Raw genomic sequence first — 18,493 nt, 5'->3', positions numbered from 1 at the left:
GCCGTTCCACCTCCACCTTCCACCCTAATTACAACTTTTCCCCCTTGCTTCACAGATATTATGCAGGACACAGCAGGCAGCTAGAACTATTGAGACGTTTTTAATCACTGAAATCCAAACTTGTAAGTAAAAAACCCCAGTGCCCCTTCAATATACCAAAAGCATATTCAACTGTCATGCTGTGCCTGCTGAGCAAGGAGTTGAAGCACTCTCTGGTGCTCTCAAAATGGCTGGTGTACAGCTTCATGAGCTAGGGGAATAAGAGGTAGGCTGGGTCCCCTCGGATCACTATGGTATTTCAACATGGTCAATGATAAACTGCTGATCAGGAAATAAAGTCCCTGCTTGTAGCTTTCTGAACAATCCTGTGTTCTTAAAGATGTGAGCGTCATGCACCTTCCCTGACCTTCTAACACTGAGGTCAGTGAAGGGCCTCTGGTGATCCTCTAGAGCTTTCATACCCACAGTAAAATAGCCCTTTCTGTTGATGTACTCTGTGGCAAGGTGGTTAGGTGCCAAAACAGGGATGTGAGAGCCATCTCTTGCTCCACTGCAGTTCAGGAACCCGACTGCTGCAAATCCATCTACTATGTCCTGCACATTCCTGAGAGTCACAGTCCGACATCGCAGATGATCAACAGCCCCCACAGTGGATTTTCCAACTCCAAAATAATTTCCCTCTGACCAGTAGCAATCTAATCTTACCAGTTTCCACAGTGCCATTGCTATTCACTTCTCCACTATCAGTGCAGCTGTCCTTGCACTGAAAAGCTGTGTGAGCTCGGGATAAATATCCAGAAATATGACCTTGCACATCCAAAAGTTCTGCAGCCGTTGCTCATTATCCCAAACCCGCATTGTGATCCCACCTTATTTTTCGGGCCCAGAAGCAGCACTCCACCATTTGCAGCTGCTCCATGAATGCCACCAACAAGATTGAATTGGTTCTCATTATGTCCCACAGCAATCTGTCCACCAGAAAATCATCATGTTCCCCACGGCTCTTCTTACAGCTCTACAGATATTGAAAGATCATGCATAAGGATAAGATTATGTCATGGAGGTCATGAAAGTCACAGATTCCATGACCTTCAGAGACCTCTATGGCATTTTCTGCTTCAGCTCTGGTATGGAGGGACCAAAGCTGTCAGAGAGCTGGGGTGGGCGGGGGGAGCTCTCAGCTGCTATGGGTCTGGGGCCACAGCTCTCAGCTGCCACTGGTGGGGAGGGGGCGGGCCCACAGCTCTCAGCCATGGCAGGTGGCAGGGGGAACCTGGAACTCTCAAGCCTCTGCAGGAGGCAGGGACCCCAGAGCTCCAAGCCACAGGGACTGTGGCAGGGGCCACAGAGATGTCATCCAGGGTGGGTGCTGGACCTTTCACCCCCTCCCATAGCAAGGCTCAGGCTCTCATTCCCACCTTACTCAGGCTTCAGTCATGCCCCATCAGCACCCCCCCGCCCCCAATTATTTTTAGTATGAGTCAAGGACAGGTCAGAGGCTTTCATGAATTTTTGTTTATTGCCTGCAACCTGTCCGTGACCTTCACTAAAAATAACTGTGACAAAATCTTAACTTTAATCATATGTCTTGTACTTGCAATGCTCATGACAATAACGAAGAGCTGTTTAGGCTCCATGCTTCTGTCAGAGATGGTAGAAAGTGACGAGTCTCATGGGGGTTTGTGGGATTCTCAAAATAGGCATGAAAATTATAGGCCAGAGATGGAATTATGCATTGAAGAAAGTATCCAGATGGAAACTTGACCTCGCAGTCCCAGTTGCCTATGCACAACTTGTTTCTGGCCCACCATGCATTGCCAAACTTCCCAAAAAACAGTGTGCTGGATGGTGGCGAGTTGCACACTGGGATACCTACCCATAGTGTACTGCACTGTCCATCAAAACAAACACTCCTGGTAAGTACATGCAGCGCTAAGACAAGGAGCCAAGGATGCAGGTATACAAGCGATATGCTAACTCCAGTGGCTTTATGCTGACATAACTTGTGGAGGCAAAAGTTTGTAGTGTAGACATGCCCCAAAATCCCACTGCATTACTAGCTTGAGCATCATCAGCATTCACTTCAATCCATATCTTGGACAAGCCATCTAGCTCAAGTTTAAAACATCACTTAACTCAAGCTACAGATTTTTGCATGTGCAGAGGAGTTAGGTTCAGGGCAGTTGTCAAGGCTGATTCCCCACTCTGGCACTTCGAGTGCAGAAGATGGGGGCCCATAAGGATTTTAAAAATTAATACTGGCCACTCCAGGCTGGCATTAAAGTCCCAAGGTCCCAGCTTCTCTCTGATCTTGGATGGGTAGATGCTGCCACCACCCAAGTGCAAAAAAAACCACCCCCTTTTGAAAAACCAGGAAGAAACACTTGGGAATTCCTTCCTGTGGGGTACCCTGTAGCACTTTCACTCACACCCCTCCAAGGAAGAGCTGGGAAAAAAAACAAAGGAAACCAGATGTTGGCACCAGCTAATTAAACAACATGTGCACAAACCTCTTAGGGACACAAAAATCCAATCCTATTCTTAAAAAAGGTAAAATTTTGTTTAAAAAAAAAGAAAGGAAATACATTTGGAACTTAGGCTTTTTGCTAGATCTTAAAAGAAACAATTACAAAAATGAAGCATCAAGATAGCTCTCCAGGTTCAGCTTAAAGTTTACAAACAAAACAAAAGCATCTGGGGTTAGCACAGAGGAGTCCACAAGCCAAGAAATAAACAGAAATAAACCTAATCGCATGTTTCTAAACATTCCTAATCTATTTACATATTTGGGAGTTCCAAATAAGCAATTCTGGGTATGATCTGATGAATTTTTATCATACCTGGCTTAAAGCTTCTCATAGCATAACTGCTCCTTGTTCCCCTCTTTCCCGGAGAACACAACAGAGACAAAGGGAAGTTTTTTCCCCATTTAAAAATGTTCTAGCCCTCCCAATGGATCTTTTGGTCAGATGCCTACTCCTTTCCTTTTACCTGTGGGCTTGTTAACCCTTTACAGGTAAAGCAAGTAGAGAACACCTAGTAAGAGGAATTTTATAGCTAACTGTCTGGCTGAGTATCCATAAAAGGCAGCTATCCCGCCCCCCCTTCATTTATCACAGCAGTGAAGACAGGTGCTCAGAATCTAGGCTTTCATTTTTAAAAACATAAGGGCCATATTTTTCAAAAGTGCTCGGTACCCAGCTACCACCACTGAAAGTCCCCAGCCCATTTCACATAAGTGCCTAAATATTAGATGAGCACTTTTGAATATCTCACCTAACAGTCTAGCTCTCATGGTTGTGAAAATTTGAAACAAATGTAAATTTAAGGGTAAATTTAAGGGTTCCTAACTGCATGGTTTGAGTGTAACATGCCACACAGGACACAGAGCCTTGACTTGTAAAAACACCTACATGTAAAGTATATAAAACTTCCACAAAAGGAAACCACACAAATCTGTGAAAAAAGATCTCAGGTGAAGTAAAGAGTTAACATTCTGAAGCTATATTTCCATTCTACATTTTTCATCAGCCCCACACAAACAGGATTGCTATGTAAATCACAAGAGCTAATGAGTATCAAATAACATTAGCAAGATTCAATGAGCATTCTAACAAACCATCCAAGTCAATTACCATGGAAGATGATTACTCCAACTAATCTCTCAACGGAGAACACGTTTATCAGCTTTACATGCTGTACATACATTCTGTATATGTTCACTACGTAAAGATAGAGCATTATTATGGAGCTCAATATGGAAGTGTACTAAAATAGAAACAAAACTCAAAGTGTACTTCCAAGCTAGGATTTATTTAAGGATGGATTTTAACAGAAAATTCCAGATATTTTCAGGAGTTAGTGGATATGTTTTTAATTGGTTTATTAACCATAGTGGGAAATCCAAATGCATAGATAGTTCATCAAAGGATTTAACAGTTTCGTAACTTTTTCTCTAGTACAAAAAGAATTTAATATTTTGATTAAAAACTATAAGTATCTACTCACTGAAAGATTTGTTTCAGGAAGTAATGTTTTAAAACCGTCTTACAATTTCAGTCCAATTATAAAAAAATGTAATAAGAACTTTCCTTAAAATCTAGTGCCTAGTCAACAAAAACATCACTAATGTCAGAGTTCAATGTCAGAGTTCAAGACAGCAAAGAAAACATGTAGAATCTGGGAACAGATTGTCTTTTTTTTTTTTTTTAAACTAGAACCATAGATTTGAGTTTTGTAAGTCTTTTTAAGGCAAAAAGTTCTAATTTTCATAAGCAAATATTCAGAAGTTTTATAAATTGCCGACTTCTAAATGTTTCCTTCAGTTTAGCATTTTCACAATTGACTGTACACATGATATCACTCCTACCTACCTGCCGCTGGAGTTCTGCCAAGTTGTAAGGCAAGGCACCTTCAGCCAGTGGTGTTATTCTCTCAATATCTGCCAAAGTTAAACGCCTTCAGAGAAGCCCAAGGGAAATAAATCATTGTTAGTCAAAATCATAAACAAACCTCAGCAAGCACCTTTTTTTCAACAGACTGGATTATAGCTTTATCTATTACTTGTTATATTTCAGGTATCCCTAAGCACTTTACAAAGTACTGTTACAGGATCCAATCTTGGGAGTTTTAAGCACTTCTGCTCTCACTGTCCTCAGTGGGAATAAAGGGAACTCAGCATTACCCAGATTTAGGCCCTTGCATACTGGTAAGTACAGGGTCTGTGCTCTGTAAATGCAGCAGCCACCACATGCCACATAATAACTCACATGCAGCAATCTAGTCAAGACACCTCTCACACTTCAAGTTTACACTAGCAATCTGTGTATTGCAAGTGTTTTGATGCAGGGAGTTTATTTTGTTATTTTACACCATATACTGACTATCTGATGACTGCTCACTACACTATACATATACTTATACTTCCCCCCAGCACAGCCAGCAGTCATCAGATAATCCGTAATGAAAGATACGTAAAACAAATCTATTTTAACGTAAATATAAATAGGATGGAAAGACTAATATGAATGATTATGATGGCTATAAATTACCCTGTAGCATTGTATAAGTCTGCAAGCTGGTAGAGAATATCGACTTCTAGCGGTGTGACTTGTCCAAATTTGATTGCAGCCTGGGCAAACTCCTCTGGATTTAAGAGGAACGGGAAAATAAGGTAACTGATCCTGAATCATTTATCACATTTTCACTTTAAATGCGTATAAATAACTTTAAAATTAAAATCTTAAGACCTAAATCTATCACTTGGGAGACTAATGAGGAGCAAAATCTAAAATAGAACAAAATGAGCCAGAATTAGTACCACATCTATTTCAGAACAGCAGCTTCAATCATAGAGTAAATCTGATCTTGCAACTCTTACCTATGCAAGTAGTCCCCATTGAAATCTATAGCAATCCTCCTATCAGCAAAGTCCATAGATCAGACCCAATATTTGGGACTCTTGTTACTAAACTACTGTAAAAGCAGACAATGGTATAATTTATGGATGAACCAATCAGCATTAAAACTAGCACAATCATTTCAGTGTTCCTTCCTCCCCTAGCTCTCATTGTTCCCAGGTTTGGATAAGTGCCTATCCACACTACAAACACAATTTGTAACACCTCTAGGGTGAGCAGATGTCCTGATTTTATAGAGACAGTCCCGATTTTGGGGTTTTTTTCTTATATAGTCTCCTCTTCCCCCCCTCTTCATCCCACTCCCACCCTGTCCCAATTTTTCACATTTGCTGTCTGGTCACTCTAAACACATCCATGACACTCCTCTGATCAATTACAGAAAACATGATTCAGTAGCTTCTATAAAACAAGTTTTTCAAGTTTTGTTTCTATCAAACAAGTTTTTGTGTGTGCATTCACATCTACCAAAATAGTTAGTGCGATGTATCAGTGCAAGCAGGAGAATCTGGACAGGTACCCCATCCTACCATCCAAAGACAGAGGGTGCCCAGAGCATATGAACACAGAGCAGCAGAGGTGGGGCAATGCACTCTTAGATGTCTTACTTCATGAGAACTGGAAGGAAAATGGGAGGCCAACCCAGCAGATATAGTTAGTGGGTCTCATCCACAGACGGAAAATAGCTATGTTATGAAATGGTTACAGAAAGCCAATCAATCCAAGCCGCTGGCAAGACTGAATCATAGTTAACTCGCATGCTTGCTAACAGTATTAGCCTTATTATGTGTGGAAACAAATTAGGTGTAGCTCGCATCATACCGTTAACGGTTACAAACTGCTAAAATTGTGTGGAAAAAGCTTAAGAGTGAAAAATTGTTGCTACAGTAGCACACAGGAACAGCCAACGGGACACAGAGAGTTTCTGATGAAGAATTTTTGTTTTTGTTAAAAGCATACCCATTCCACCATAGCTGCCATATTCCCCAGACTTTTCTCTGCTCCATGTAAACACCTATCATTACCACAAGAAGGTCCACATTGCAGTGTTATTCCCAGGAAATCAGAACCAGTCAAGATTCTTCTCAGAACCCTGACAATTCTTCTCCTTAATGAGCCAGCTAGAACCCTCTGCTGGCCTGTGAAGTCTGGAGTTGAGCAGGAGAACCACATTCAGAATCAAACTTGAAATACTTGCACAGTTCTGCTAAACTGCCATATTACACCAGCCTCTTGCTAGTCTTAACCCGTATACAGTACAAAAGACACACTTTATAGATCTGAAAATTAATAAAATAAGTAAATTTATTTTACCTTTTGTGACTTCAATATCTTTCCTTGTACCTGCTATAATACTGTATATCTTTCTAACGAGTTCCATGTTATTCAGCAGGGCATTAAAAGCATTGAAATAGGAGAAGCTGACCTGATGTGAAATAGTTCCACCTGCTACCTTAAAAACATAAATAATAATAATAAAAAAAAAAAGATAAAACACGGGTCCTGATATGTGGTCAGGGTTCAGCTGATAGCCTTAAACCCCCTGACAATCCAAGAGAGCTTTACTGTAAATTAACATCCATCTAGACATACAAGATTAAGATATATTTCTATCATAGTAGTTATATCCTGTTTTTTAGTGGCAGCAGTGAGGGGGCTATTATTACATAGCCATGGTACTATGGTTTTTGATGCAATAAAAATGATCAGGAAACAATTGTAGAATTACTTTTCAACTTTTTTGTAGAATGCGTTGTTCTAGATTTGCGTATATTTTATTTTAGATGAAGGAGTTAATCTTTACATCATTTACAGCAATAGTTAACAGTTTAACAATTAACCTTAGAAGCTGAAATTAACACAAATCCATACTTTCCAAACTAAGACGCCCTCTCCATCCAGCAAAGCACTTAAGTGTATAAGTAGTCCCCATTGACTTCAATGGGACTTCTGATGTACTTAAGATTAATCACATGCTTAATTTCTTTGCTGGACTGGAGACTTGGCTATAAAGAGCAGGGAGCCAAAAAATCGGCAAATTCTGACTCACAAGAATAGTCCCATTCAAGTAAGTGGAACTACTCACATGAGTAAGAATTTGCAGGATCTGGGTCATATTTCATGCCACTAATTATAATACTGTTTACACTGCAAATTTCAGCTCAAATTTTTATTTACTGTGACAGAGTATACAAACCTCATACAAGGTAGGAAACGGTTAATGAGAACCTGTAGGTGCAATTAGCCCCATCCTGCTTCACTTGCAAGAAGTGCCAAGCCTAGAGGGGTTTAAAAGGGGAACTGTTCAGTGCAGGGGCTGACTGGGAAGAGGAGAAGGCCTCTTGAAGGAAGGCCTGAGTAGGGCAAGGGCCGACCCCAGAACTGACTGGAAAAAAAAAAGGCCTGGCCAGAGCCGAAAGATAACAAGACACAGTTAGACCTGAGTCTCCCTAGGGGCAAGTAGGCCTGGCAAAGGACTCATATATGTCATTTGCACCCAGAGCTATAGGTTTTTTCCTTTTGGGATCTGTGGAGGAATGCACCAGGAAGGGGCTTGTGGAAAGGCCTAGAAGCAGGCCACAGTAGGAAGCAGTGGATACAAACAGGCAGACCTTAGCTGTTTATTACAAGGTCTCTGGGCTGGAATCTGGAATACAGGGAGGGCCTGGGTTCCCCTACTGACAAAAGTAATGGGGAGGCCTCTGGAGATAAGGGCTGGAAAGGATTTAAGCCTGTAGCTGGGATGAAGACCCAACATAAAGCCACTGGGCAACACACATACAGGACTCTGTTTACCCCAAAAGAGATGGGACCATACGGCAGTCCCTGGCTGGAGGCCAAGTCACGAGAACAGCAGACCGCTGCAGGGCTAGCGTGGCTGTCAGCAGAAGGCATCTAATGAGACGACACTACTATGACATGCCCAGCCATAAGAATGTGCACCAACAGTGACTCACATCATTGACACTTACAAAGAAGCAAAATACTCAGCTATTCATGACAAACAATCTTGCTTTCAATAATGCAGAATAACTTATACTTTGTTATCATTATTATGGCTGTCAAGCAATTAAAAATAATCCCAATTAATCATGCAATTAAAAAATTAATTGTGATTAATCATACTGTTAAAACAATAATAGAATACCATTTATTTAAATATTTTTGGATGTTTTCTACATTTTCAAACATATTGATTTTAATTACAACACAAAATACAAAGTGTACAGAGCCCACATCATATATATTTTTGATTACAAGTATTTGCACTGTAAAAAAAAACAAAAGAAATACTATTTTTCAATTCACCTAATACAAGTACTATAGTGCAAGCTCTTTATCATGAAAGTTGGATTTACAAATGTAAAATTATGTACAAAAAAAAACTGTATTCAAAAGTAAAACATTGTAAAACTTTACAGCCTGCTAGTCCATTCAGTCCTACTTCTTGTTCAGCCAACTGCTCAGACAAACAAGTTTGTTTACATTTGCAGAAGATAATGCTGCCCACTTCTTGCTTACAATGTCACCTGAAAGTGAGAATGGGCGTTCTCATGGCATTGCTGTAGCCGACGTCACAAGATATTTATGTGCCAGGTGCGCTAAAGATTCACATGTCCCTTCATCCTTCAAACACTATTTTAGGGGACATGCTGATAACTGGTTCTGCTCGATAACAATCCAAAGCCCTGCGGACCAACACACGTTCATTTTCATTATCTGAGTCAGATGTCACCAGCCAAAGGTTGATTTTCTTTTTTGGTGGTTTGGGTTCTGTAGTTTCTGCATTGGAGTGTTGCTTTTTTAAGACTTCTGAAAGCATGCTCCACACCTTGTTCCACTCAGATTTTGGAAGGCACTTCAGAGTCTTAAACCTTGGGTCAAGTGCTGTAGCTATCTTTAGAAATCTCACATTGGTACCTTCTTTGCGTTTTGTCAAATTTGCAGCGATAGTATTCTTAAAATGAACAATGTGCTGGGTCATCATTCGAGACTGCTACAATATGAAACATACAGCAGAATGCAGGTAAAACAGAGTAGGGGACATACAATCCTTCCCCAAGCAGTTAAGGCACAAATTTAATTAACACTTTTTTTTTTAAATGAGCATCATCAGTATGGAAGCATGTCCTCCAGAATGGTGGCCAAACCATGAAGGGGCATACGAATGCTTAGCATATCTGCACGTAAATACTTTGCAATGCCCAATACAAAAGTGCCATGCAAATGCCTGTTCTCCCTTTTCTGATGACATTGTAAATAAGAAGAGGGCAGCATTATCTCCTGTAAATTTAAACAATCTTGTTTGTCTTAGCGAATGGCTGAACAAGAAGTAGTACTGAGAGGCCTTGTAGGCTCTGAAGTTTACATTGTTTTGTTTTTGAGTGCAGTTATGTAACAATGACAAATCTACATTTGTAAGTTGCACTTTCACGACAAAAACTGCACTACAGAACTTATATGAGGTGAATTGAAAAATACTATTTATTTTGTTTATCATTTTACAATGCAAATATTTGTAATAAAAATAATATACCCTTTGATTTCAATTACAACACAGAATACAATATATATGGAAATGTAGAAAAACATCCAAAATATTTAATAAATTTCAATTGGTATTCTATTGTTAACAGTGCGATTAAAACCACTATTAATCATGATTAATTTTTTTTAGCTAATCACATGAGTTAACTGTGATTAATTGACAGCCCTAATCATTATTTTTTCTATAAAAACACTATTTTGCATAAAACCCCTATGTGAGCAATGAATGGTACTGCACATTGTCCGTATTGCTAATAAAAAGGAAGATAAGGCATGCGTTAAGGATTTAAGACATATAGCAATTAAATTACAGTACAAACTCTCATTTGTAAAGAAAATAATGTCTTAAATATACGTGCTATTCACTTACTGAAACTAGATTTTCTTCCACAAACGGACTGAGCATATGTGAACGAATGGTAGCCATGATGTCACTAAAATCCAGTCCAGTAATCATACCAGTTTTGTTTTTGTCTTTCAGTGCAAAGGCTTGTCTTGCATGTTCTGACTGTAGCTCCTGAAATAAGAATTAGAAATATCACAGAGGAATATGATTCTATACACCCATTGCGCATGGAACTCCGGCTGTCTTCATCCACCTGCCTAAGAGTGTGCATGCACGTTATACTCTATATAAAAATATAACAGTAGTTTTAGTACCAACGCCAACAAACTGATTTATCCCAAAAATCTCCAATCCAAAATGAAAGCCAAAAAGTCTTCCCACCACTCCCACCCATTCATCTTTGCTAGCACAAGAAAATCCAAGGAGAACAGAATTTGAAATGCCATCAAATCTGGGCTTTGGTGAACTGAAGCACAAAGGACACTTGACAGTTAGAACCCAATGCCCTGCCTACAGCCTCCTGAATGTTAAACCAGGGAGCTGTTAGCCAATGCTCCTGAGACAATGTGCTATGCAGTACATAAAAGGCTGTTACACGGAGAAGAGAGAAAAATTGTTTTTTTTAACCTCTGAAGATAGGATAAGAAGCAATGGGCTTAAATTGCAGCAAGGTCAGTTTAGGTTGGACATTAAGAAAAACTTCCTAACTGTCAGGGTGGTTAAGCACTGGAATAAACTGCTTAGGGAGACAGTGAAATCTCCATCACTGGAGATTTTTAAGAGCAGGTTAGACAACCACCTGTCAGGGACGGTCTAGATCAGAGATGGGTAAACTACGGCCCGGGGGCCACATCTGGTCCTTCAGACTTTTTAATCCAGCCTTTGAACTCTCACCTGCTCTGGCACTCCAGTTGGGATGCAGTGTCAGGGGCTTGCCCTGCTCCGTCCATACTGTGGCTCCATGCAGCTCCCAGAAGCAGCGGCACGTCCCCTCTCCGGCTCCTACATGTAGGGTCAGCCAAGGGGCTCAGCATGCTGCCCCTGCAGTTCCCATTGGCAGGGAACTGCGGCCAATGGGAGCTGAAGGGACAGCACCTGCGGACAGGGCAGTGTGCAGAACTGCCTGGCTGTGCCTCCATATAGGAGCTGGAAGGGGGTCATGCTGCCGCTTCTGGGAGCTGCTTCAGGTAAGCACCACTTGGAGCCTGCCCCCCCCCCACGCCCCTACCTCCTGCCCCTTCCCTTATCCCCCTCCTGCCCTCCAAATCCTTTGGTCCCAGCACAGAGCACCCTACTGCACTCCAAATCCTCATCCCCACTCCCACCCCAGAGCTTGCATCCCCAGCCAGAGCCCTCAGCCCCCCACACCTCAAACCCTTGCCCCAGCCCAGAGCCCCCTCCCTCACACTGAACTCCTCATTTCCGGACTCACCACAGAGCCTGCACCTCCAGCTTGAGCCGGCACCCCAACCCCCAATTTTGTGAGCATTCATTGCTCACCACACAATTTCCATATCGAGATGTGGCCCTCGGGCCAAAAAGTTTGCCCACCCCTGGCTAGATAATACTTAGTCCTGCCATGAGTTCAGGGAACTGGACTAGATCACCTCCTGAGACCCCTTCCAGTCCTGATTATATGAGATGAGGAGAGTGCTGATCTCTCAGGTATTCAGGACTGAACAGAATTAGGGATTTATAGGTTAAAATTAGAACCTTGAACTGTCCTGAAAATAAACTGGAGACCAGTGAAGATTCCAGAATATAAATTTAGCATGCTCCTGGACAGAAATGTCTCTTTACAAGTGGGTCACTGTACTTTATACCATCTAATGTTTACAATGAATTTAAAGAGTAGCCTCATATAAAGCACACTGCAACAATCTAATCCCAAAGTGACAAAAGGATGGATCACTCTAGTGAGATCCATATTAAAAAATGGCATCCTTCTAGCCATACATAATATAAGCACACACTCAACTCCCATTATTCTTAGATGTCTAGATTAGAAGCAGCTCGGAATCCAAAATATGCCCAGGTTATTAACCAGAGAAACAAAAGGCATGCAAAATTTTCCAGCTGATACCCACTGAACTAAATCTTCTGGTTAGTTTCCCCAACTTACCAGTACGACCTCAGTTTTTTCTAGATTGAGTTGCAACCATCTTGCCCTCATCCAAACTCTAATCTCAGCACAACACTGACTAAGCTAGCTGAATACAACGGCAGGTCTGATAATTTGTCAGAGCTTGCCAAAGTTGAGCCCTAGCACTTCTAGGCTTGACAGTTCATAGCCCTGGCACCTCTGGGCTTGCTGCATCAGTTACAAATGTAAAAAAATTGCTTAAGCCCTGGCACCTTTTGTTACAAATTAAGCACTGGACAGAACCCTGCTGCATCCCATAAGAAAACTTCTTGGGGTGCCCAGGATACTGCTCTGGGTTATCGCAACAAAAATTGTCACTTGGTATGTCAACAGTGCAGGCTTGCTGTGCATTGTTGCCCAAAACCCTTATCATCCACACTCAAAGCCCTTAAACCCACATCTAGGGATATACTGAACCCCAACTCACATGTTTTTATGAGGGTATACTGAGCTGTGACCAACCACTCCCTTACCATCCCCTATACAGTGTGGGCGTAGCAGAGGTATCTGGGCTTGCATTCAGATGGCACTCCACTGCCATTCCCACAATTTCTTGTATCACTGTCTTCTGGCCCTTCTATCTACTTACCTCCCACAATTTTACTGCTTTTCTTCCATACACACCATGGACTTTAGAACCTACCTAACCAAACCCTTTATTTTTTAAAATGCCCTCACTATCTATGTCCTAAACTATAAATAGAAACAATATAACCAATCCAATTCAAAACCCTGTACTTTCCTGCAATTATTTCCAAAAACAAAGCAATTTAATTTCACAGGCCAGCCCTGGAATTACATGTCAGTTATGCAATTTTAATTTTCTTTAGGCCTAAAAGCCAGAAATCCACAACAAAAATACAGTATGAGTTGATCATTTCAAATTATATGAAATTGAATTACGTACATAAATTTGTAAAATCGTTTCTCCTTAATTACAATGCACAGCTGTCCATATTCTCCTTCTTTCCTTTTCTCTTACTCTCTATAGCTGACAACTTCTTTTTCCCCTCTACTCTGAAGTATAGCTCTGGGAATGAATACTTTTAAAGTCCTCTCCCCATAGGATTCTTCAGCAAACCTCTTAAAGGAAGACTTCTGGCTTACTACAAGTTTGGCCTTAATGAAGAATGAGTGGCACAAGGGTCTTAAACTTCTGAGATGAAGCAGTGTGTATTATGGGAAATGTAGGGTAAATAATAGGAAAAACTGTATGAAGCAAAATGAAAAATGAATCAATATAACAAAGTGTCATGGGAAGCTATGGAGTAACAGCCAGTGGAGATGTTCAGGGCCCAATCCTTTTCCCATTGAAATCAGTTTTGCCACTGAACTCCAATGGCAGCAGGACCAGACACTCACACTCATCTGTGAGGGGATGTTTTAAAAACAAATTAATCCTTCCCTCCAACAGGGTGGTGAGACAAAGTCTAACGCACTGTATGTGATCTTATTATATAATCGGCATGGTATAGTGATAGTTTAGCTGTGGTCTAACTAACTATCTGGATAACAAATCTCTCACCACCATGTAATAAAACTAATTTATAATGGTATTAATGCAGCAAAGTGACGGATCTGATGGCTAATTATGCACAGAAAGAAAAATAAATAACTGACCTGCAGAAACTGTGTAAACTCCGAGTAGGTAAGATGCTTCTTCCTGTTATGTCCAAAATGCAGTCGAATAAACTCACAATCCCAATTAAAAGGGATATGATGATGAATAATGGTCTGTCCAAAAATTTCTTTGACATTTTCTTGGGAGGGGAAAAAAAAGCAAATGAATTCTAGGATAAAATATTTCATCCTGCCTAAATGTTCCTGGTAGAAAACAAGCAAAGTTTTATAAGGGCATTTAGAAAGTGTTGTAGTCTGGTCCCTTTAGAGTAATTTCTAAGTTGCATATTCAGAACCATATGTAAGAACACATTTACTACAGAATTTAATACTCAACTTTGTATATTACTATGTAAAGCCATGGAATTAATAATTTCGCATTTAATCTTAATTAAGAAGCAATTTCTCTTGTGCACTATAAATAGCTGCTACTTTGTACTCTGATACAAAAATCAATAGTAATTCCCCATTTCTGCAAGGAGTCAAATTAAGCCTTTTATCAAAAGCATGAATACCTACATCACTGTCTAATGCAATATTTGTCATACTAAGTATGGTTTGATTGAGACTTGATTATTACATTCACACTAGCCTGAATATGTCTATTGAAGATAGGCATAAGAAATGTCACCTAAAGCATATCATTAGCTCAGCAGAAAGCACCTTATTAAAGGCTTCTGATACTGTCATAAAATATGGCCCTGACACAGAAATCAAACCCTATAAAACATGATTGGTAGTCTCAGTTATTAAAATGTTTTAAGATAAGTGAAATTAAAGATGTCACCTTTTAAATGAAGTAGAGGGGGGGAACACATTTTAGGGTATGGAATTCTATTGCGTGTACTGTACAACAAATCAATGCCGAATCCTATAGCATATTTGTCCTTAGTAACAAAGCCCGATACAGAAAAATTATATGGGATATTATGTGCATACAAGTCTGGTAAGCGTGTGCAAATGGCCAATTGGACATTTGTTCACACAAATTGGACACAGGCAAATTAGACTAGCACATATTTTTCTAAATTCAGCTCAAAACGTCTAACTTTTAAATCAATTCTAAATTTGCTTGTGAAATTAAACTAATTTAAAAGCCCACCACAGAGCTTACGTTACAAGAGAAATGCTAAAATATTTTCTTTAAGACAGGACCACTTCTCTTTTCTGTTAACAACTTAGCTATCTTATTTAACATTTTTTGAATGTACATTAATCAATAGTATTAAAGATATATTATTAGACGACTCTTACCTTGTGAGCACAGTTATCTACTCTGTTTCTAAGGGAAAATTCACAGACGTGGACTGCAATATCTTTTGTCCATTTTTCCATCACAGACTCTTTCTTTGAAGGGAATCTGTTCCCTTCTCTACATTAAGTGATCAGTTGGTTTGTTCACGTTTTGAAGTATATGCTTTTCAGTCCTATAGCTGCCTTCTTTTACATGACTCAATGCTACTCCACGACTGCAGAGGCTTTATTGATTCAAGATATGAGAAATCATTGCAGAAAGGAAGGATAGAGGGACGAATGGAAATCTATCGAAGGTATCAGAGTCCCAGATCAATTAATGAATGTACAAGATTGGGTTTTTGGTTATATTATTTGCCTCACATTATAGATTATATATTTATTTTAAAGGAGAGATTGCTAAATGAGGACAAAATGATAATAAAGTTACCAGAAATAGGTAATAGCAGTCAAATAATAAAAAACAGGTTGATATAAATGTAAATAGTCAAAAATTCCTAAGGTGCAATGGGTGAGAGAAAGAGAACAACAATTATGCACAGAAGGAAATGAGTCAAACACATTTTGCTGCACTTGTTTCAAAGCTCTTAATTTAATGGGAGGCAGTAAACCTACTACTTATAGCTACAGACCAAACACCAGGAGACCTGAATTTATTCCCCAACCTACCACCGAACTCCCGGTCAAGTCACTTAGGATATTCATGCATTACCAATACAGCCAGGTCAGCGGCAATCAGGAATAATGTAAGTTACTCCATGTAGCTCTAACACTGCATCTACATCATGACAATCTCCAATAGCCCTTATCTTTTAATCTTGGCTTTTCACTGAGCAGAGGGCTAATCAAGCTGAATTGTACAGCAATTTAGGCTAGAATGGAAGTTAGTATAGTGCTTAGAATATGCACTAGTTATGGCTAAGGCCACTGGAAATGCACACAATTGAAATTCTATGTTGCAACACAAATTTAGGATCAGCATGCAGACTTTTGGATTTTAAATGTTTTCAGCAGAATGTAAACTTCAGGACTCAGACTATGCTATTGCACATACATTAAAAAAAGGAAAGGCAGCAGCTCTCACCAACAATTTAACACTCAGGTAAGCTCAGAGTCAAAATTGGCTGTTGGACATTTTGGCCCTTGGGTGATAGCTAGTCCAACGTGTCTTACACAAAATGCTTGTACTTTAAATTGAAAAACACTTAAAATGAATTAAATTTCATCAAAAACTGAAGACATATCCTTGGAACAAGGAGAAAGGAGTCATTCTGTAAGATGTCCATGTGACGGGGTTATCAGCTGTCAGCTGTTGCAAGCTTCCACAGTGCTATGGCCACTCGCTTCTCAACTGTGAGGGTTGCTCTCATTTTGGTGTCTTTGTGCTTCAGGGCAGGGGACAGCAAGTCACAAGTTTCCATGAAAGTAGCTCTATGCATATAAAAGTTTTGCAGCCACTGAGAATCATCCCAGACCTGCAACACTATCTGGTCCCACCAGTCTGTGCTTGTTTCCCGGGCCCAGAATCGGTGTTCCACGGCATGAATCTGGCCCAATGCCACCACGATCTCCCAATCGCCACATGCCGTGCTTCTAGGAACATCTGTGTCCATGTCTTCATCAGTATAGTAATCACACAGTTGTCACTTTCTCACCTGGTTTTGCAGGTACTGCACATACTGGTGGATAATGCACGAGGTATTTACAATGGTCAAAACTGCAGCGGAGATCTGCGTGGGCTCCATGCTTGCCGCGCTATGGCACCTGCACGGGTAATCCTAAAACATAGGAAAGCTGTTCAGTTCCAGATGCCCATTAAAAGATGGCAAATGGTTGTCTTCTGTAGCTTTCACAGAGTCAGGAAGCTTGCTAGAGCTGCAAGAGTGGGAAAGCAGAGTTTGTGGCGGAAGCTGTGCAACTCAGTTCATGATGGCCAAGAAACGGCGGGGAATTGTTGCCGTCTGTAGCTTCCATTGGAGCCCAGGACTGACAACATGGAAAAAGCAGCGGAAGCTGTGCGGCTCAGTTCACGATGGCCGAAAAACGGTGGGGAACTGTTTCCTTCTGTAGCTTCCACGGGAGCCCAGGACTAACAACATGGAAAAATTAGCTAGTGATGCAACAGCGGGAGAGCAGAGTTTGTGGCGGAAGCTGTGCTGCTCGGTTCATGGTAGCCTTTTTCCATCATGGCCCTGGAGACTTTAGCGTACATATTTGCATTTCTTTTTTTGGAACGTAGTTCTGCCATAACAGATTTGTCTCCCCAGCATGCAATGAGATCCAGTACCTCCCATTCAGACCATGCTGGAGCTCATCTGCAAATCCAGGACTGCGTGATCTAATATGATGGTGAGCTCTGCATGGTTGCCTGTGATGGTGGACTGTGCTGATGCTCACCTGTGCTGATGGTGACCAAACAGGAAGTGAAATTCAAAAGTTCCTGGGGCTTGTCCTGCCCACTTGGCTAGTGGATCGGAGTTGAGAGTGTTGTCCAGAGCGGTCACAAGGGAGCATTCTGGGATAGTTCCTGGAGGCCAATAACGTCAAATTGCATCCACAATACCGTTAACCCAGGATTGCGATCTCGATTTAAGCGCTACTCCACTTGCTGGGGTGGAGTACAGAAATAGGATTAAAGAGCCCTTTAAATAGAAAAAAACGGTTTGGTTGTGTGGATGGAATCATTTTTTTTTCCTGAACTCAGCTAATTCCGAAACAACAAACTAGTGTAGACCAGGCCTGAGCCTGAAACTTTAGGCTCACTGTAAGTACAAGTTCATCACTTTATATACACAATGCTTATAGTTTGTGAGGCCTCCAATACAGGCCACCCAAAAACCACAATTGAGATTTCACAGAAGTTCTACACTCTGCCAGCCTGCATAGCAGAGCTTGTAACTCCCTATCACCTCTCATGAAGCAAAAGGTCACTCTAAAGTTACAGGCAAAATCCATTCTACAAATATGAGCATAAACACATCAGTGCTGGGGGCTTTTAAAGTGAGATTTTATTTATCTATCCAGGTTCTTTTATGGTCCCCATCACTAAAAATCTAAGCACTAATGTAAGCAATACATTTCTAAAGTGTTGCTATGATCAATTTTTGCTATTTCATACACTTCCACCTTCAGGATAAAAATCAAAACAAAAACCTGCTGTTATTT

General features: G+C 40.6%; 1 protein-coding gene across 3 annotated transcripts in view; it reads right to left on the bottom strand.

Moving 5' to 3' along the window:
• Positions 1-18,493, bottom strand: part of SLC25A12 (solute carrier family 25 member 12) — an 80,766-nt gene that overhangs the window by 31,479 nt on the left and 30,794 nt on the right. For all 3 annotated transcript variants that reach the window (XM_032771054.2, XM_032771052.2, XM_032771055.2), the window contains 5 exons: positions 14,075-14,214; positions 10,336-10,482; positions 6,732-6,870; positions 5,052-5,145; positions 4,374-4,458 (listed from right to left, as the gene is read on the bottom strand). In XM_032771054.2, coding sequence (XP_032626945.1) covers positions 4,374-4,458; positions 5,052-5,145; positions 6,732-6,870; positions 10,336-10,482; positions 14,075-14,214 — 605 coding nt within the window. The remainder of the gene's footprint in view (positions 1-4,373; positions 4,459-5,051; positions 5,146-6,731; positions 6,871-10,335; positions 10,483-14,074; positions 14,215-18,493) is intronic.

The sequence above is a fragment of the Chelonoidis abingdonii genome, chromosome 10 (assembly GCF_003597395.2).
Source record: "Chelonoidis abingdonii isolate Lonesome George chromosome 10, CheloAbing_2.0, whole genome shotgun sequence".
Classification (NCBI taxonomy): domain Eukaryota; kingdom Metazoa; phylum Chordata; order Testudines; family Testudinidae; genus Chelonoidis; species Chelonoidis abingdonii.
Note: the sequence above shows the minus strand (reverse complement) of the source record. Positions and strands in the feature narration are given on the sequence as shown.